The 13971-nt window shown below is 35.5% G+C and overlaps 1 protein-coding gene across 13 annotated transcripts in view; it reads right to left on the bottom strand.

Annotated features, from left to right (window-relative positions):
- mid2 (midline 2) overlaps window positions 1-13971 on the bottom strand; it is a 269448-nt gene that overhangs the window by 26237 nt on the left and 229240 nt on the right. For 8 of the 13 annotated variants that reach the window (XM_087281616.1, XM_087281619.1, XM_087281618.1 and 5 more), the window contains 2 exons: window positions 12436-12563; window positions 12132-12275 (listed from right to left, as the gene is read on the bottom strand). In XM_087281616.1, coding sequence (XP_087137742.1) covers window positions 12132-12275; window positions 12436-12563 — 272 coding nt within the window. Of the gene's footprint in view, window positions 1-8636; window positions 9504-9672; window positions 11452-11535; window positions 12276-12435; window positions 12564-13971 lie in introns of those variants that run through there. The other 5 variants (XR_015507551.1, XR_015507553.1, XR_015507550.1 and 2 more) reach the window with 2 other exon arrangements.

Genomic DNA, 13971 nt, shown 5'->3' with positions numbered 1-13971 from the left:
CATATTTGATTCATCCGCGTACCACTAGAAGGAAGCCTGCGTACCACTAGTGGTACACGTACCACAGTTTGAGAACCACTGCTCTAAAGTATTTGTCATCTGAAATGTGCATGTACGCAATGTATGTTAGGTTTTGTGATGCAGTGTATTGCAGACTGGGCTGAAGAATTTGCATCCATTGTGTGTTTTGGAATGTCAGATTGCATTGCATGGGGAAATAATTAGTTATCAATACATGTATATACTATATAACAAGCAACACGGGAATGTTCTAAAAGTCTCATCATACAATTATTCAGAATAAAGTATATAATTAGATTTCTGTGGTCCATGTAAACAGACCCACTGACAAGAACTGTGCAATAATCAGCACACAGGAATAAATGTTTGAACACACTGTGATTCTAAAAAGGGAATGGTACACATGAAGTTAATTATTCAAGGCTTGTCTATTTTTGTTTGATGTGAAAGCACATATAGCACAGGTTGGGAGAGAGACTCAGGATGTTTGCTTTAAGCAAACACCAATGTCCCCCTGGCCAGTTTCTCACAGTGAGGAATAAAGAAAGAATATTACTGCTGCTGCTAATACATATTTACTGTAATTATATTTTGAGTAAACACTGACTGTCAGATATATTCAACATTATATTAGCTACTTTGTCATCCTGCCTAAAGTAATAATAATAATAATAAAAATAATAATAATAATATAATTATAATATAATTATAATAATATTAATATAATAATAATAATATTATTAATAATAATAATAATAATAATAAGGTCACACTTTATTTTGATCGTCCGTTTGTTAAAATTAAGTTAAATTGCATCTATATGCATACTAATTCTCAGTAGACTGTTAGGTGGAAGTTAGGGTTAGTGTAAGTTTACATGTACTTGCAGTTATAAGTTTCTTATAGTCAGTTAAATATCTGTTGAAGGAGCAGTATCAGCAGATATTAAGCAGACGGTCTACTAATGCTCAAATGGACCATTAAAATAAAGTGTTAACAATATTAATAAAAGACGTAATTGTTATTTCTAATGATAATAATATACAAAAATTTGTATATATATATATACTACATAATGTCCAAATTAATATACAAATTTTTGAATATTATATATATATATATATATATATATATATATATATATATATATATATATATATATATATATAATAAAAATAAAACAACATAAAATAATTAAATTAAATATTGCTTATATCCATTATATTATCAGCAATACTAAATTATCCTTATCATTAAACAACTAAAAAAAGCAAGCTTTCAGTCAGCACAATATGTCCTTTTCACAAAGACAGCTATTGCATCATTCAACTGAATGAAAACCACACACCGCAGGAATCTAGCTGCCTGGTTATAAATGTAATTGCATATCAGTAAGCATGAAAATAAATTAAAAAGCACAACATGCGATCACTGTATTAAATAAAAAGCAAAGCTTGTATTAACAATTCACTTCCACCATCTAGATGATTAATCATTTTTTATGAGCAATAAAGTCATTTATCCACATCCATATCAAAAAATCGTTTGATGTAGTTGTTTGACGACCAGAATTACAATAGCCAATGACAATGTGCTGCTTACATTGTAAATTCACTGCTGCTGCTTGACATTGGGAGAGAGACTTCAAAGAGAGGCAGATGAAGGTATGTGTCACTGGCTAAAAAGAAAGCAGTGTGAATAGGGATCTAGACTGTGCATATGCGTGCTTGCGTGCGTGCGTGTGTGTGTTGGCACATGAAAGGGAGCCAAAACATAAGACTGGAAAACAGGACTGCTCCCAATCCTGTCAGCAAATCCAAACTAGCCTTTGATGCTTCTATTGTGTGTGTTTCCATGAATGTGCATGTGCCTAGATGTCAATTACCAATTCTCTTGATAAGTTTATTCTACTGTACAGTGGTAATTAGCACTTTCATTCAGATTTATTTACGTTATACTTAAGTTTTATTCTGATGTGTAGTGAACAAGCTTGAGTCAAGTATCTGTGTCTATATGATATGACAACAGTTTATATTCACTTCATTATAAACCAGTGTAATGCTTATGATGTGACTCTCAGACTCTCTTTAATTGTCAAAAACAATTACATCTAATGTTTACATATACACACACTCACGCATGCATACACTCTCAGAATTAAAAGTACCTGTCACTGGGCTGGAAACTTTTTAAAGGTACACTTTTATACCTTAAAAGTGCACATTTGTACCTTAAAAATACAATTTTGCACCTTTAGGGTATGCTTTTGTATCTTTAAGGTACTATGAACTACACATTTATACTTTTTTAGACATTAATATTTACCTTTAAGGTACATATGTGACCTTTTGACAAGATACCACAACAGTGAAAGGTTTTGTACCATTAATTAATGAGAGTACACGCATATTTCCTATTGAATAATTATAGGCTCCACAAGTCAAACATGGTAAAAATTGCTAAATTATTACAGTTATTGTTTAAAGTACTTCCAATTAGGGCTGCATAATATATTGTTTCAGCATCGATATCGCTACATGCAAGTCCGCAATAGTCACATCACAGGGATCTGCAGTGTAGTTGGGATTATAGTTGACCATAAATTACAGTTAACAACATTGTGGAAAAATTTCAGATTTTACCCTTGAAGTGAAAGTTTATTATTTGCATGTGTTTTTAAGATCTAAATGTGAGAATTTGAAGCAAATTTAGGCCATTTGGGCACAATAAATTAAATGTTTGTAGCTTAAAAATTAAATTTGCATTATATAACATGGTTTCCGCTGCATTCATTCTTCCATAGCGGGGCGCCGTACCAAAATTGATCCCTCCACGGCTACATTAAAACTTTTCATTCAAAATATTAAATATATCTTTTGTGTTTTTTTTTTTTTTTTTTTTTTAAATAGCGGGTGATAATCGCACCAAAATGTATTGAAAGGTAAGTGAATTATATCAGCTCAATCTTTTCTGTAACCGTAGTAGTGCTGTGTGTTATTTTTTTAACACTTTAAGGTTACGTGTTGACTGGCTGACTCACTTTACTTTAGGACACATTAATACCGCTCTGTAGGTCTATTGGAGACGTTCATAAATATTCCTAGCAAGTCATATAAGTGTTGGAGACACACTTGTTACATAAACGCACTAAATTGCACTTTAGCAGCGTTTATTTGAGAGTGCACAAGAAGATCTGCGCTTGAGCAGCGTATATTTGAGGGGGCATGCAAGAAGTTTTGTGCATGAGCAGAGGAAATCGGCCTGCAACCAAAGAGATTTGCATATTTTTAAGGTATAACATAAATGCGATCTCGACTTGTAATTCTGCGCTCACGCCATTTGTCATTGAAATAACGCCACAGGTAGTTGGTTGATCTGTGTAAATAAGAAATATAAATGTCAGTTTTTTCCAATATTGTGCAGCATTAGTTTCAAATAAGAAGCCTTGCCAACTAAATGCAAGACTTTAAACTATGAATTTTTTTAAAAGGAGCATTTTTGTTCAGAAGGTTCTGATAGGAACTATTTTCTGTCCTTAGAGTAAAACAGATTTCTGTAAGAGTGAAATATTAAAAGACCAATAAAAATACATTTCCTATGTCAACATGTATGCTGTACATTCTCAGTGTTTTAGGGATGATTTTTTGGTGTTGTAACAATAAAATATTAGACAAAAGGTCCACCAAACAGTTACAATATCAGTTATATGGTAAACAAAGCCAAAAATTAAGTAAAAAAAAAAATTGCAATGTACATAAGGATGCACAAGAGTATTTCAATTAATTAAATGCAAAATAGCGTTATTCTGTGTCATACAGTAAATTCAGCCTTATGACTAGACTCCAAATTATTTATGTTTCCACATTATGTGATTATTTATGTTTCCACATTGTGTACATTTCCACATTAATAATAGCAATATTAATACATTTTAGTGCTATAAAAGTATGTATGTGCAAATGTAGAACATCTAGAAGATTTATTAAAAATGAAGTTTATACTAAACTCACAAAATCGTATGACCATATTAATTGCAATAATGTCTGATCGCTGGCCACTGTAGACTGTGTCTTCATTTCACATTCACAAACTCGGGCAGCTCTCTAAAGCCCAGCTTATGAATATCTTAAGGTGCAAAGACCTAGGATTTGGCAGAAACCACTGACAAATACTAACGCCGTAAAAAGCCACAGAAACTACATTGACATCAAGCAAAAATAATATGACACCTTTATTACTGCATTACTGACCAGTTCTATGATCCTCAGATCAATGAGGGTGCTCTGAAATAAACCTCTGCTGCATGATGTGAAATATGAACCAAAAAGAGTGAGGATAAACCATAGAAGAAAAATGTGAACGAGGAAATCTTAGCTTGATATAATAAAGCAATAAGGTACAAGAGGTTGTAGTTTATTATATGCTATTATTCCTCTATAAGTCAGTAAGATAAAAAAGTCTTAAAAAGCTACATTTAATATTAGTATATTTACACAGAAGAAAGAGACATAATGTAAGTATTTTAATGTATTAATTCATTTATAATGCAGAGTTTATAGCAAACACATCCAGATGGCTACGATCAGATGATTTCTAGGTTTCTGTTTTATCACCACTGTCATTTCTGATGTCTTCAGCTGACCATGAGGAATGGGCAAAAATATGGGCCAAAAAAAGACTTTGTTCTGCTTCCCTGTCCCTCTAGCTATAGTCAGTGTGGTGTAAAGTGTGTTTCACACAGGACTTGGAAAAAGTGCTGCGCTATGAATCCCATTAATTTCAATAGCATCATGCAAGGGCGGTTTGTTGCTGCAGCATCCAAGCGCAAGAGCAACACTGTTGACTAACTATGCCCTAGTTAAAATTCAAAATTGCTCAATATTTTGCTCTAAGGACAATCCAGTGCTACTGTGCTGTCACGCTAGCCATACACAAGTAATATGACACCACTTCCCTCATTAACTGTGAATACAATTTTGCTGTCAATAAAATGTGTTTAATTTATCAGCTTTTGTTCTTTAAAATTAGTATAATTAAACATATTGATATTTAACATATTCAATTTAAATGTCTTTCAAATGTACTGCATATTTTTTTATTAAAATAATAAATAATTATTAAAAGTTTATTAAGTTTTCAGCCAAGAACAACCAGATTTGGTTTTTGCCCAGAATTCTAATTTCAGTGCTAATATTTACCTATTTATCTAAATGTTCCACACAGCAGGATTGCAGCATCTGAATGTTCATTAACCTTTTGACCTTTTTAGTTTACTTTGAATGTATTTTATGAGTGTGAGCACAAGCTTTAAGTTGGTTGAAACTCACTAATCCGCCACCAGTTCTGATAACAACACGTGTTTTTAAATTCCTCTAATTTCTGACTTGCTGCTATTAGATACAGTAGCTGATGATACTAGCTCTGTCAGCACACTCTCTCGCTAATCTCTGTGTGGGTTTGGTCTGCATAAAAGATTTGTTAAGCTTTTCAAGGTTGCACGGTACGCTGAGCTAGTGTTTTGTGGGGACGCACATTATCAACTGAACAAGCAGGAAAACAGACAGACAGAGTCAGACGAGCATAATGCACTCATTTGTTAGACTGCTTTGACCTCATTGCTGTTTGCAATGACTGTCAGCTTTACATTTGTGTCGAAGCACGTGCTTGCCAGCCATCGTAACATCCACGTCTCTGCCGTTTTCCATAAACTACCCATGAGTCACGGCACACGTCCCTGAGCTAGAGGTGCGTACGTCAGTTTAGGTGATGTGGCCCGTTTCCTCCGCAAGGACAGCAGCATTTGCATACTGTTTGCTGCAGGTTAGCATGCCAGTCCAGCGGCTTGTATCACTATCAATCAATGTCACAATGAGAGCGGAGCAAAGAGCATTAGCTTGTGTCAGATCTAATCAGGGCTGATGGCAGGCCACTGCCCTCACTTTTATGGGACTCACGATAACGTCCGCAGACAAACCTGAGCTACTCTTTCAACAGTACCCTGAATGTTCCTAAACAACAACGCTTTCCTGCTTCTGGATGATTTAACTGCTATCACTGAGTAGGGCTGCATGATGAATTGAAAAAAGATCACAATCTCAATTGGACTTCCCACATGATCTTAATCCATTATCTCTTTGGTTCAGATTTCACTCCCCGGAGCATCTGATGCATTAGGGTTTCCCCTACTGTAATACGCCCAAAAACTCAGTAAAATTCTGTAAAACTCATCAATGGCAGGGAAGCGTTTTCTCTCGTTAACTGCAGGAAAAGAGGTAAGTGAAATAATTTATCGATTTGACACACATCATAATACCAGCCCTACATTTAAAGCACAAATAACGTCCAGCTGCCGTCATCTGTGAACCAATCTCCATCTGTCTGTTATATTGCTTCAATTACTCAAACTTTCTTTTGCATCAGAAGCACATCAAACATACAAAACTCCTAATTCTCGTCAAAGGATGTTATATCGCATTTTTGCATCGCCTTCAAATGTAAATCACTTGTGCTTCATCTGCACCTGCTTACTGAATAGGCTGAAAACTCCCCCTAGCCCCTGCCCTCGATATAATGTAATGTATTGATTGTGAAATAAATCACGTTTGCTGCCTATTCAACGTCAATAAGTCATTAAAAATAATTAATTTCAAACTGAAATATATATAATTTGATAATATGGTTTGGAATTGGATGCTTTATGAGATTATTTAAATGTTTTTGCATATATTTTTGTTTAATTAAGAATTTTGCAGGATCACAAAAATTTGCGACTTTTTGTTGATTTTGGGCTGGATTCAGCGATTGCAGTATCGTGAAAAACTTACGGTTTGATAAAGCATATGTTGCAAAATGACACGTTAGCTGACACACTGTTTACAAACATAAAGATGCGTGCTTACCCGCGAATGATGGCTACATTAGTAAATGAATCTTTGACGCACATTATCAACTGAACTGAAGAAAGTAAAAGTAAAGGCAGATTGGAGGAGGCTTGTTCTTTATCCTCACGTTGCAGATGGTCTATTTAACTGTGCTAGAGAAGCATTCAGTTTTTCCACTTACAAAGTCCGCCACAGAAATAGCAAATGCGCCATGGCGCGACAAAACTGGCTCTTAAAGGGATTGGAAGATGAGACTGATTGGTTTATTCTCAAATCACACACATAACTCATTAATAGAATAAGCACAACCCTGTTAGACCATGCGCCTCAGTGCAGAGCGTATTTTTCCATTCTTAAAATATCAAAAGTGGATTCGGGCAAACCCTTAATGCTTTTGCGTCCTGCGATTTGGAATTTGCGACTAGATTGTTAGAATAAATCCCAAAGGGTCAATGACAGATTCCAAGCATACGTCTCAAACACAATAATTTGACTATAGAATTATGATTAGTTGTATTCTAATGTTATTATTTAGCATTTTAACCAACACATCAACACATAGGCCTAATATTATTATTGTTGTTTCACCATATGTTTGAGAATAACAATAACAATAGCCTATTAATACTAACCTAAATTTACTTTTGTGCCTGAAGCAACTCGGTTATGTAAATAAACTTATAAAGTTAACCAATGGATTATTATTATTTATTATTATAATTTTTTTAAATATAAATGATTATTGTTATTGATTGTAATATTATTATTATCATTTTTTTTCTCCCAATTTTTTTCAGTTTTTTGTTTGTGTCCTTAATGTTAGGTGTTGGTGTTTGTTTCTGAAAGAGGGGGTTTCATGGCCCTTTAAGTTTGTCAGTCTTGTTATATGTGAAGCAGCACCATGTCAGAATGGATTGCCCCAAGGGGATTATTAAAGCTTTAAACTAAACTACCCTTTATTTTACATCTACATAATCATGAGAAAATCAGGATCTTTATTTTTAAAAATAAATATTTAAATTGAAAAAAAACAAAAAAAAAAACGTGATTCTCATTTCAGCCAGAATCATGTGGCCCTAGCACACTGAGTTGATGCGCATGAATTCTGGGCACGTTTAATTGATCACAAAAGGTCAGTTTTCCAGTCATGGCAGCTGCGCAATTATATTTATTGGACTTGAGTGCAGTGTAAGGGAAATGTATGGATTTTTACATAGCACATGACTTATTTTGTATGTCAAAAGCATGCTAGCAGCTGCTGGCACATAAATCGATGGATTCCAATGAATAAGCATTATGGAAATGCTTATCCAGCCTTAAACCATGAATATTATGCTTTGACTGTGAAAGATTTGCAAAAATGTGTTTTGCAAAATTTTGCTTAAGGGAACATATAACAAGCCGTCAATTCCATTGGCCTGCAAATATGATAAATGTAGAAACAATGGGACGGAAAATACATTATTCCATTAAAAAATGCCTTGAAACAACAGATAATTGAAGCTCCTTATAGAAGGAAATCCATTAGATAGATCCTGCCTGGCAGATGAAGTTTTTTTTTATTATTCCTGACTTGGCCAGCAACTGAGAAAATGCACCAGAACAGGCTCATATTTCTTCTCTTGGGATCCAAGCATACGCATCTAAGAATTGCAGCGTTTAGGCATCGGCATTCAAAGAGCAATGCTGTAAAAAGGTCTAGGAAGAAAGCAGTGCTCTCCATTTCTCCGTCTGTTTGTTTGTATTCTCTAAGGAGTCTGCGGTAGCTCTGTGGATGCTCCTGAGCTTCTAAACCATCAACGGTTGAAATGAATATACCGTGCTTGTTACTGAAGCGGGCTGAATGAAAACTGAGGAGCAGGTCTGTGAGAGAGAGAGAAAGAGAGAGAGAGAGAAAATGCTCTCTCTTTGCTTGCCAAGTTATGCATGTCAGAGTGCCTTATTGGCCTTTAAGCAATTAAACAGCTCTATAAAGCTACATAGATGTAAAAGCATTACCTATAGCTTTTATTTACAGGTGCCTCAAGAAAAAAAAAAAGATATGGGGAAAGATTTTATTGTTTAGAATAGAAGTAGAGGTTTTGTTTGCTGGAAATGCTACCAAAATATTAAACAAAATTATCCATGTAATGATAAAATAATAAATGTATAATGTTATTCACAAACTAATGCATGTGTTATGTCTATTAAAAGTGACAGTAAAGAGTTTTACGTTGATACAAAAATGGCCAGGGTGACATGGTGGCCCAGTGGTTGGCACTATCACCTCACAGCAAGAAGGTCACTAGTTCGAGACCTGGCTGGGTTAGTTGGCATTTCAGTGTTGAGTTTGCATGTTCTCCCATCTTGGTGTGGGATTCCTCTGGGTGCTTTGGTTTAACCCACAGGTCAAAGACATGCACTATAGGCCTTATATGGCCTTATGCAGGTCCTACGCCACCCAACTCGCTTCCGCATGGGAGTTGGTTGCTCTAACAAGGAGGCTAAAGACCATGGCCTCTAGTGTCTGTCTAGACACTGCACAGCACTTTACTGGCTGGTCTCCGCTACACTTAGTGTACTGCATGTGTGTGAATAAGTGTGCATGGATGTTTCCCAGTACTGGGTTGCAGACTAAAGGGTATCTGCTGTGTAAAACATATGCTGGATAAGTTGGCGGTTCATTCCGCTGTGGCAACCCAATGATGAATAAAGGCACTAAGATGAAGGAAAATGAATGAATAAAAAATGGCCAATCACCTCATCTTGGCTATGGCCTTCATAATATCAACACAACAGTGTGTAAACTGAAATAATTCTCAATGCTGCAAAAATGATGTGTCTTGGATAATAAGATTATTAGGTTATGCCTAATTTAATACTGTAAACAGATGCAAAACTGGTAGAAATGTACTCATGCAAAAGATATGTGAGATATGTGGGTCATGTGAAACAGACACCCTATCAAATCTCAATTTTTCCATATTAGGGCATAAATAATTATCTAAATTTTGGCAGGTCTTAAAATTTAAAGAATAAAATCTCCGATGAACAACAACATATATCACTACAAAACCAAGTCAGACACAGCTAATCAAAATCATCAACCAATCATCAGCAGAAGTTTTAGCAGTCTGTTGGTCTGAAGACTTGTGTGTGAACAACCCAATACTGTTTAAAGAAAATTGGGTCAAGCAACAAGACAGTGACCCCAAGCACAGCAGCAAATCTAAACCAGCCAAAGTCCAGACCTCATCCCAAAACTCTCTAGTTCATATAGAAAATCATTACTTTAAGTAATATCTGCTAAAAGTGGATCTACAGGCATTTAAGTTATAGGCAGTTCTAAGTTTGTCACCTATGGCTTTTTTCAACCCAGGCTCATTCTGAGAGAGCAAAATACATCATAGAAGTTTTTTTTTGCAGTTTTTGTTTTTGCGAATCTACCAGAGGCCGCTGTGTATGCCTTTCAGACCTCAAATTTCTCTCACGAGAGCCATTTATGCCTGCTCTCCTACTCCACCATAGGTCCCTGCCGACTGACTTACTGACTGACTGACCAACCGACCAATACCTCACCCTCACCTAAACCCAAATAATAGTGTTTTAAAAAGCATCAATTGACCCGCCCACCCCCTTCCCTACACCCAACTGCATTGTTTTAAAAAGCAATAAAATAAAAACAAAAAATGATTTTTTTCCACGTTTTCCGCTTTTATCACATTTTCACCCTGTTATTTACTTGTATATTTTTATTATTATTTTTTTGGAACTGTTCTTTGAGGAACTCGAACTCTGCCATCACGGTCTATAACGCTCTACATCACAAGTCCATCGATGTATGTATTGAGCTACCGGACAAACTGGTAACAGCGGAAAAGCCATCCACATAGAGATAAGTGGCTAGCTATTAAGCACGAAAAGGAACGCCGTCATAACGCCCAATAGCGTTCGTTTTAAAGACAAAATGCAGTCCTACGTTCCTCTGGCTACATAATTTGTAATCTCCAGAATTACATATAGGGCTACGTTTTCAGAATGAGCCTGTGTTGGCTTTTTAAACCTTAGCTTCATTTATTAGCTTTCATTTTTGAGAAATTGTGGACACACTTCGCATACTTCATTTCAAATTCAGATTTTGGCTATTTACTAAATGAAACTGGAAAAGACTAAATAACTTGACACTGATTTGCTCTATCTACATATTTCTTCATTTCCAGAGGTCTTTTTAAATAAAGCATTGTCTAATAATGATCTGGTGCATGCCTTCTATTGATGATTTGTATTTATATGATTTCTTCCCACTGTTTTATTATCGGAACAATCCTAATTAATTAAAACATCTTTTTCCTTCTTTACTTTGCTGTTGTTGTTGTGTTTCTTTTTAAATTAAAATACGTAAATACAATTGTGTTGCATTAAATTGTCATAATTTTCTTAAATATTTTTCTTACAGCTCAATACAAAGATAATATACTAAAATACCTCAATAAATTAATTAATTCATTCATTTTCCTTTGGCTTAATCGTTGTATTCATCAGGGGTTGCCACAGCAGAATGAACCGCCAACTTATCCAGTATATGTTTTACGCAGCGGATGCCCTTCCAACCCAGTACTGGGAAACATCTACACACAATCAGTTACACACGTACACTAGAGCCAATTTCATTCATTTATTCATTTTCTTTTCAGCTAAGTCATTTTATTAATTAGAGGTCACCACAGCGGAATGAATCGCCAACTTATTCAGCACATGTTTTACCCAGCGGATGCCTTTCCAGCTTCAACCCATCAGTGGGAAACATCCATACACACTTTCATTCACACACATACACCACAGATAACTTTGTTTACCCAATTCACCTGTACCACATGACTGTGGGAAAAACCGTGGCACCCTGAGGAAAAGCCATGCGAACACGGTGGAGAACATGCAAACTCCACACTGAAATACCAACATACCAGCCGGGACTTGAACCAGCAACCTTCTTGCTGTGGGGCGACAGTGCTAACCACTGAGCCAATGTGTCGCTCATAAATAAATCAATAAATGGTATGAAATGTCATGTGATGTTTATGTTGATCTGAAGTTTTATCTTGCAAATTTTAAAACCTGCCAAGGATTATACATTTTTAATCATTATCAACTATGAAAATCAATGGGGTATTCAAACTTTTGACATAACTGTAACCGAGGGAGTCACTGTAAAAGAGTGTGTAAGTCTGTAAGATGAGTAGTTCAACTCACTGATGAAGTTGGTCTGTCCAGTGTAGATGGTGTACTGAAGCTCATAAGACGTGACGCTGAATTCATCTTCAGATGTCCAGTGCACTGTAATGGTGTCGTGAGAGGCCGTGCAGAGCTCTTCGCGTATCGAGGGAGGGTTGGGAGCTGGAAAAGAAAGCAATTGTCAAGACAGGATATACTGATCTTCTACAAAAAAGGACGGCTGATGTAATTCTAGCCACATCCTGGATACACCATGTATTCATTAAACTTGCACTACATACATAAGAAACACTTGTGGTTTCGCTTTTCTCACTGGTTTTACCTGTCAGATAATCCAGTCCTTCCAGGATTTTCTTTTCTCTGGAGAAATCAAGGGCAAAATTGTCAAAGGCCTCGTTCAGATTGACGTCTGGGATGAGGACCTGGGAGGAGGCGGTGGCCATGGCAACTCTGGGCGGAAAGAAATGAGCGGGCAATTAATTTGTAAATGTTTCTATTTACACCGGTCTGTTTTTACAGGCTATAAGGCTGAATGTCATCTTTTACCAGCAGTCACATAAATTATGAACAGCATCTGGCAGCACTCAAAGTCAGAGAAAATATGTGTGGCACATGAAATTCAAATAATAGCCTACACATGACCGTACTGTCAGTAATACAAGGATTTTTGTAGCTGCTATTAAAACATATTGACTCTTTTAAGATTTATAGAATTCTTACAATGCTTTATTTAAATAAATATAAATCTCTAGATCAGGGTTGGCCAAACTTTCTTATGAAGGGCCAAAAACCAAACTTGATTGAGGGCTGTGGGCCAAAGGTAAATTGAAAAGAAATTCATTCATTTTCTTTTTTAATCTAGGGTCGCCACAGATTATGCTCTTCCAGCTGCAACCTATCACCGGGAAACATCCATACACACTCATTCACACAAATACACTATGGACAATTTAGTTTATTCAATTCACCTATAGCGCATATCTTTGTATTTGTGTAGGAAACCCACATGAACATGGGGAGAACATGCAGACTCCACTCAGAAATGCTAACTAACCCAGATGAGGTTCCAACCAGCAACCTTTTTGCTTTGAGGTTATCATGCTACCCACTGCGCCACCATGACGCCCTTCCATGATTAATTTCCTAATTTATTTCCTAATTTATTTACTATTTTAAAAGTAAAAAGTATAATAAATGTATTTCAGTAAAAACAAACAATTCCATTATTAACACAATGCTGAAAACAATAAGCTGCACCTGACTTTGCCTTAATTTTCTGAATAATGTCTCGTGCATCTATCTGTCTCTATCTAGTTTTTATTTACTTTAAAAAAAATCAGATTTATTTACAAAACAAATTATAAATTAAACAAACAAAAGCTTTCACTAAATTTGAAATGATGATTTCTGTCAAAGATATTCACCCCAAGCACCTCCCCATCATTCTCCCTCTCTTCCCAAATGGGATGGTGGGCCTAATCAAAGGTTAGAATGGGCCAATTGCCCACAGGCCCTAGTTTAGGCATCTCTGTTCTAGATGAATGATTTATAGTTTGAGTTTGCTTTATTCTGTGAACTGCTTGTATCATTTCTGCAAAATTAAAGAAATATGTTTAAAAATTGCATTTAGATTTTTATTTATTTTTTGCTGCCGTGCTTTCTGACAGGTTTAGAAGATTTGACAACACAATTTCAATGTTTTATTTTCAGAAAAGTGAAATAACTTCTTGTTTTTTGTTCACAGCAAGTGAAATCAATAGTTTTTCCTGAATAATTTGTATTTTTTATTAAAATGAATGTTTTATGTTGTGTTCACACCAAACATGTCTTGTGCAAACAAATGGTGCTATTTGCGTGT

This window comes from Danio rerio, chromosome 14 (assembly GCF_052040795.2).
Source record: "Danio rerio strain M-AB ecotype USA chromosome 14, GRCz13ab, whole genome shotgun sequence".
NCBI classification, from domain to species: Eukaryota; Metazoa; Chordata; class Actinopteri; order Cypriniformes; family Danionidae; genus Danio; species Danio rerio.
This window is presented reverse-complemented; position numbering and strand designations above follow the sequence as displayed.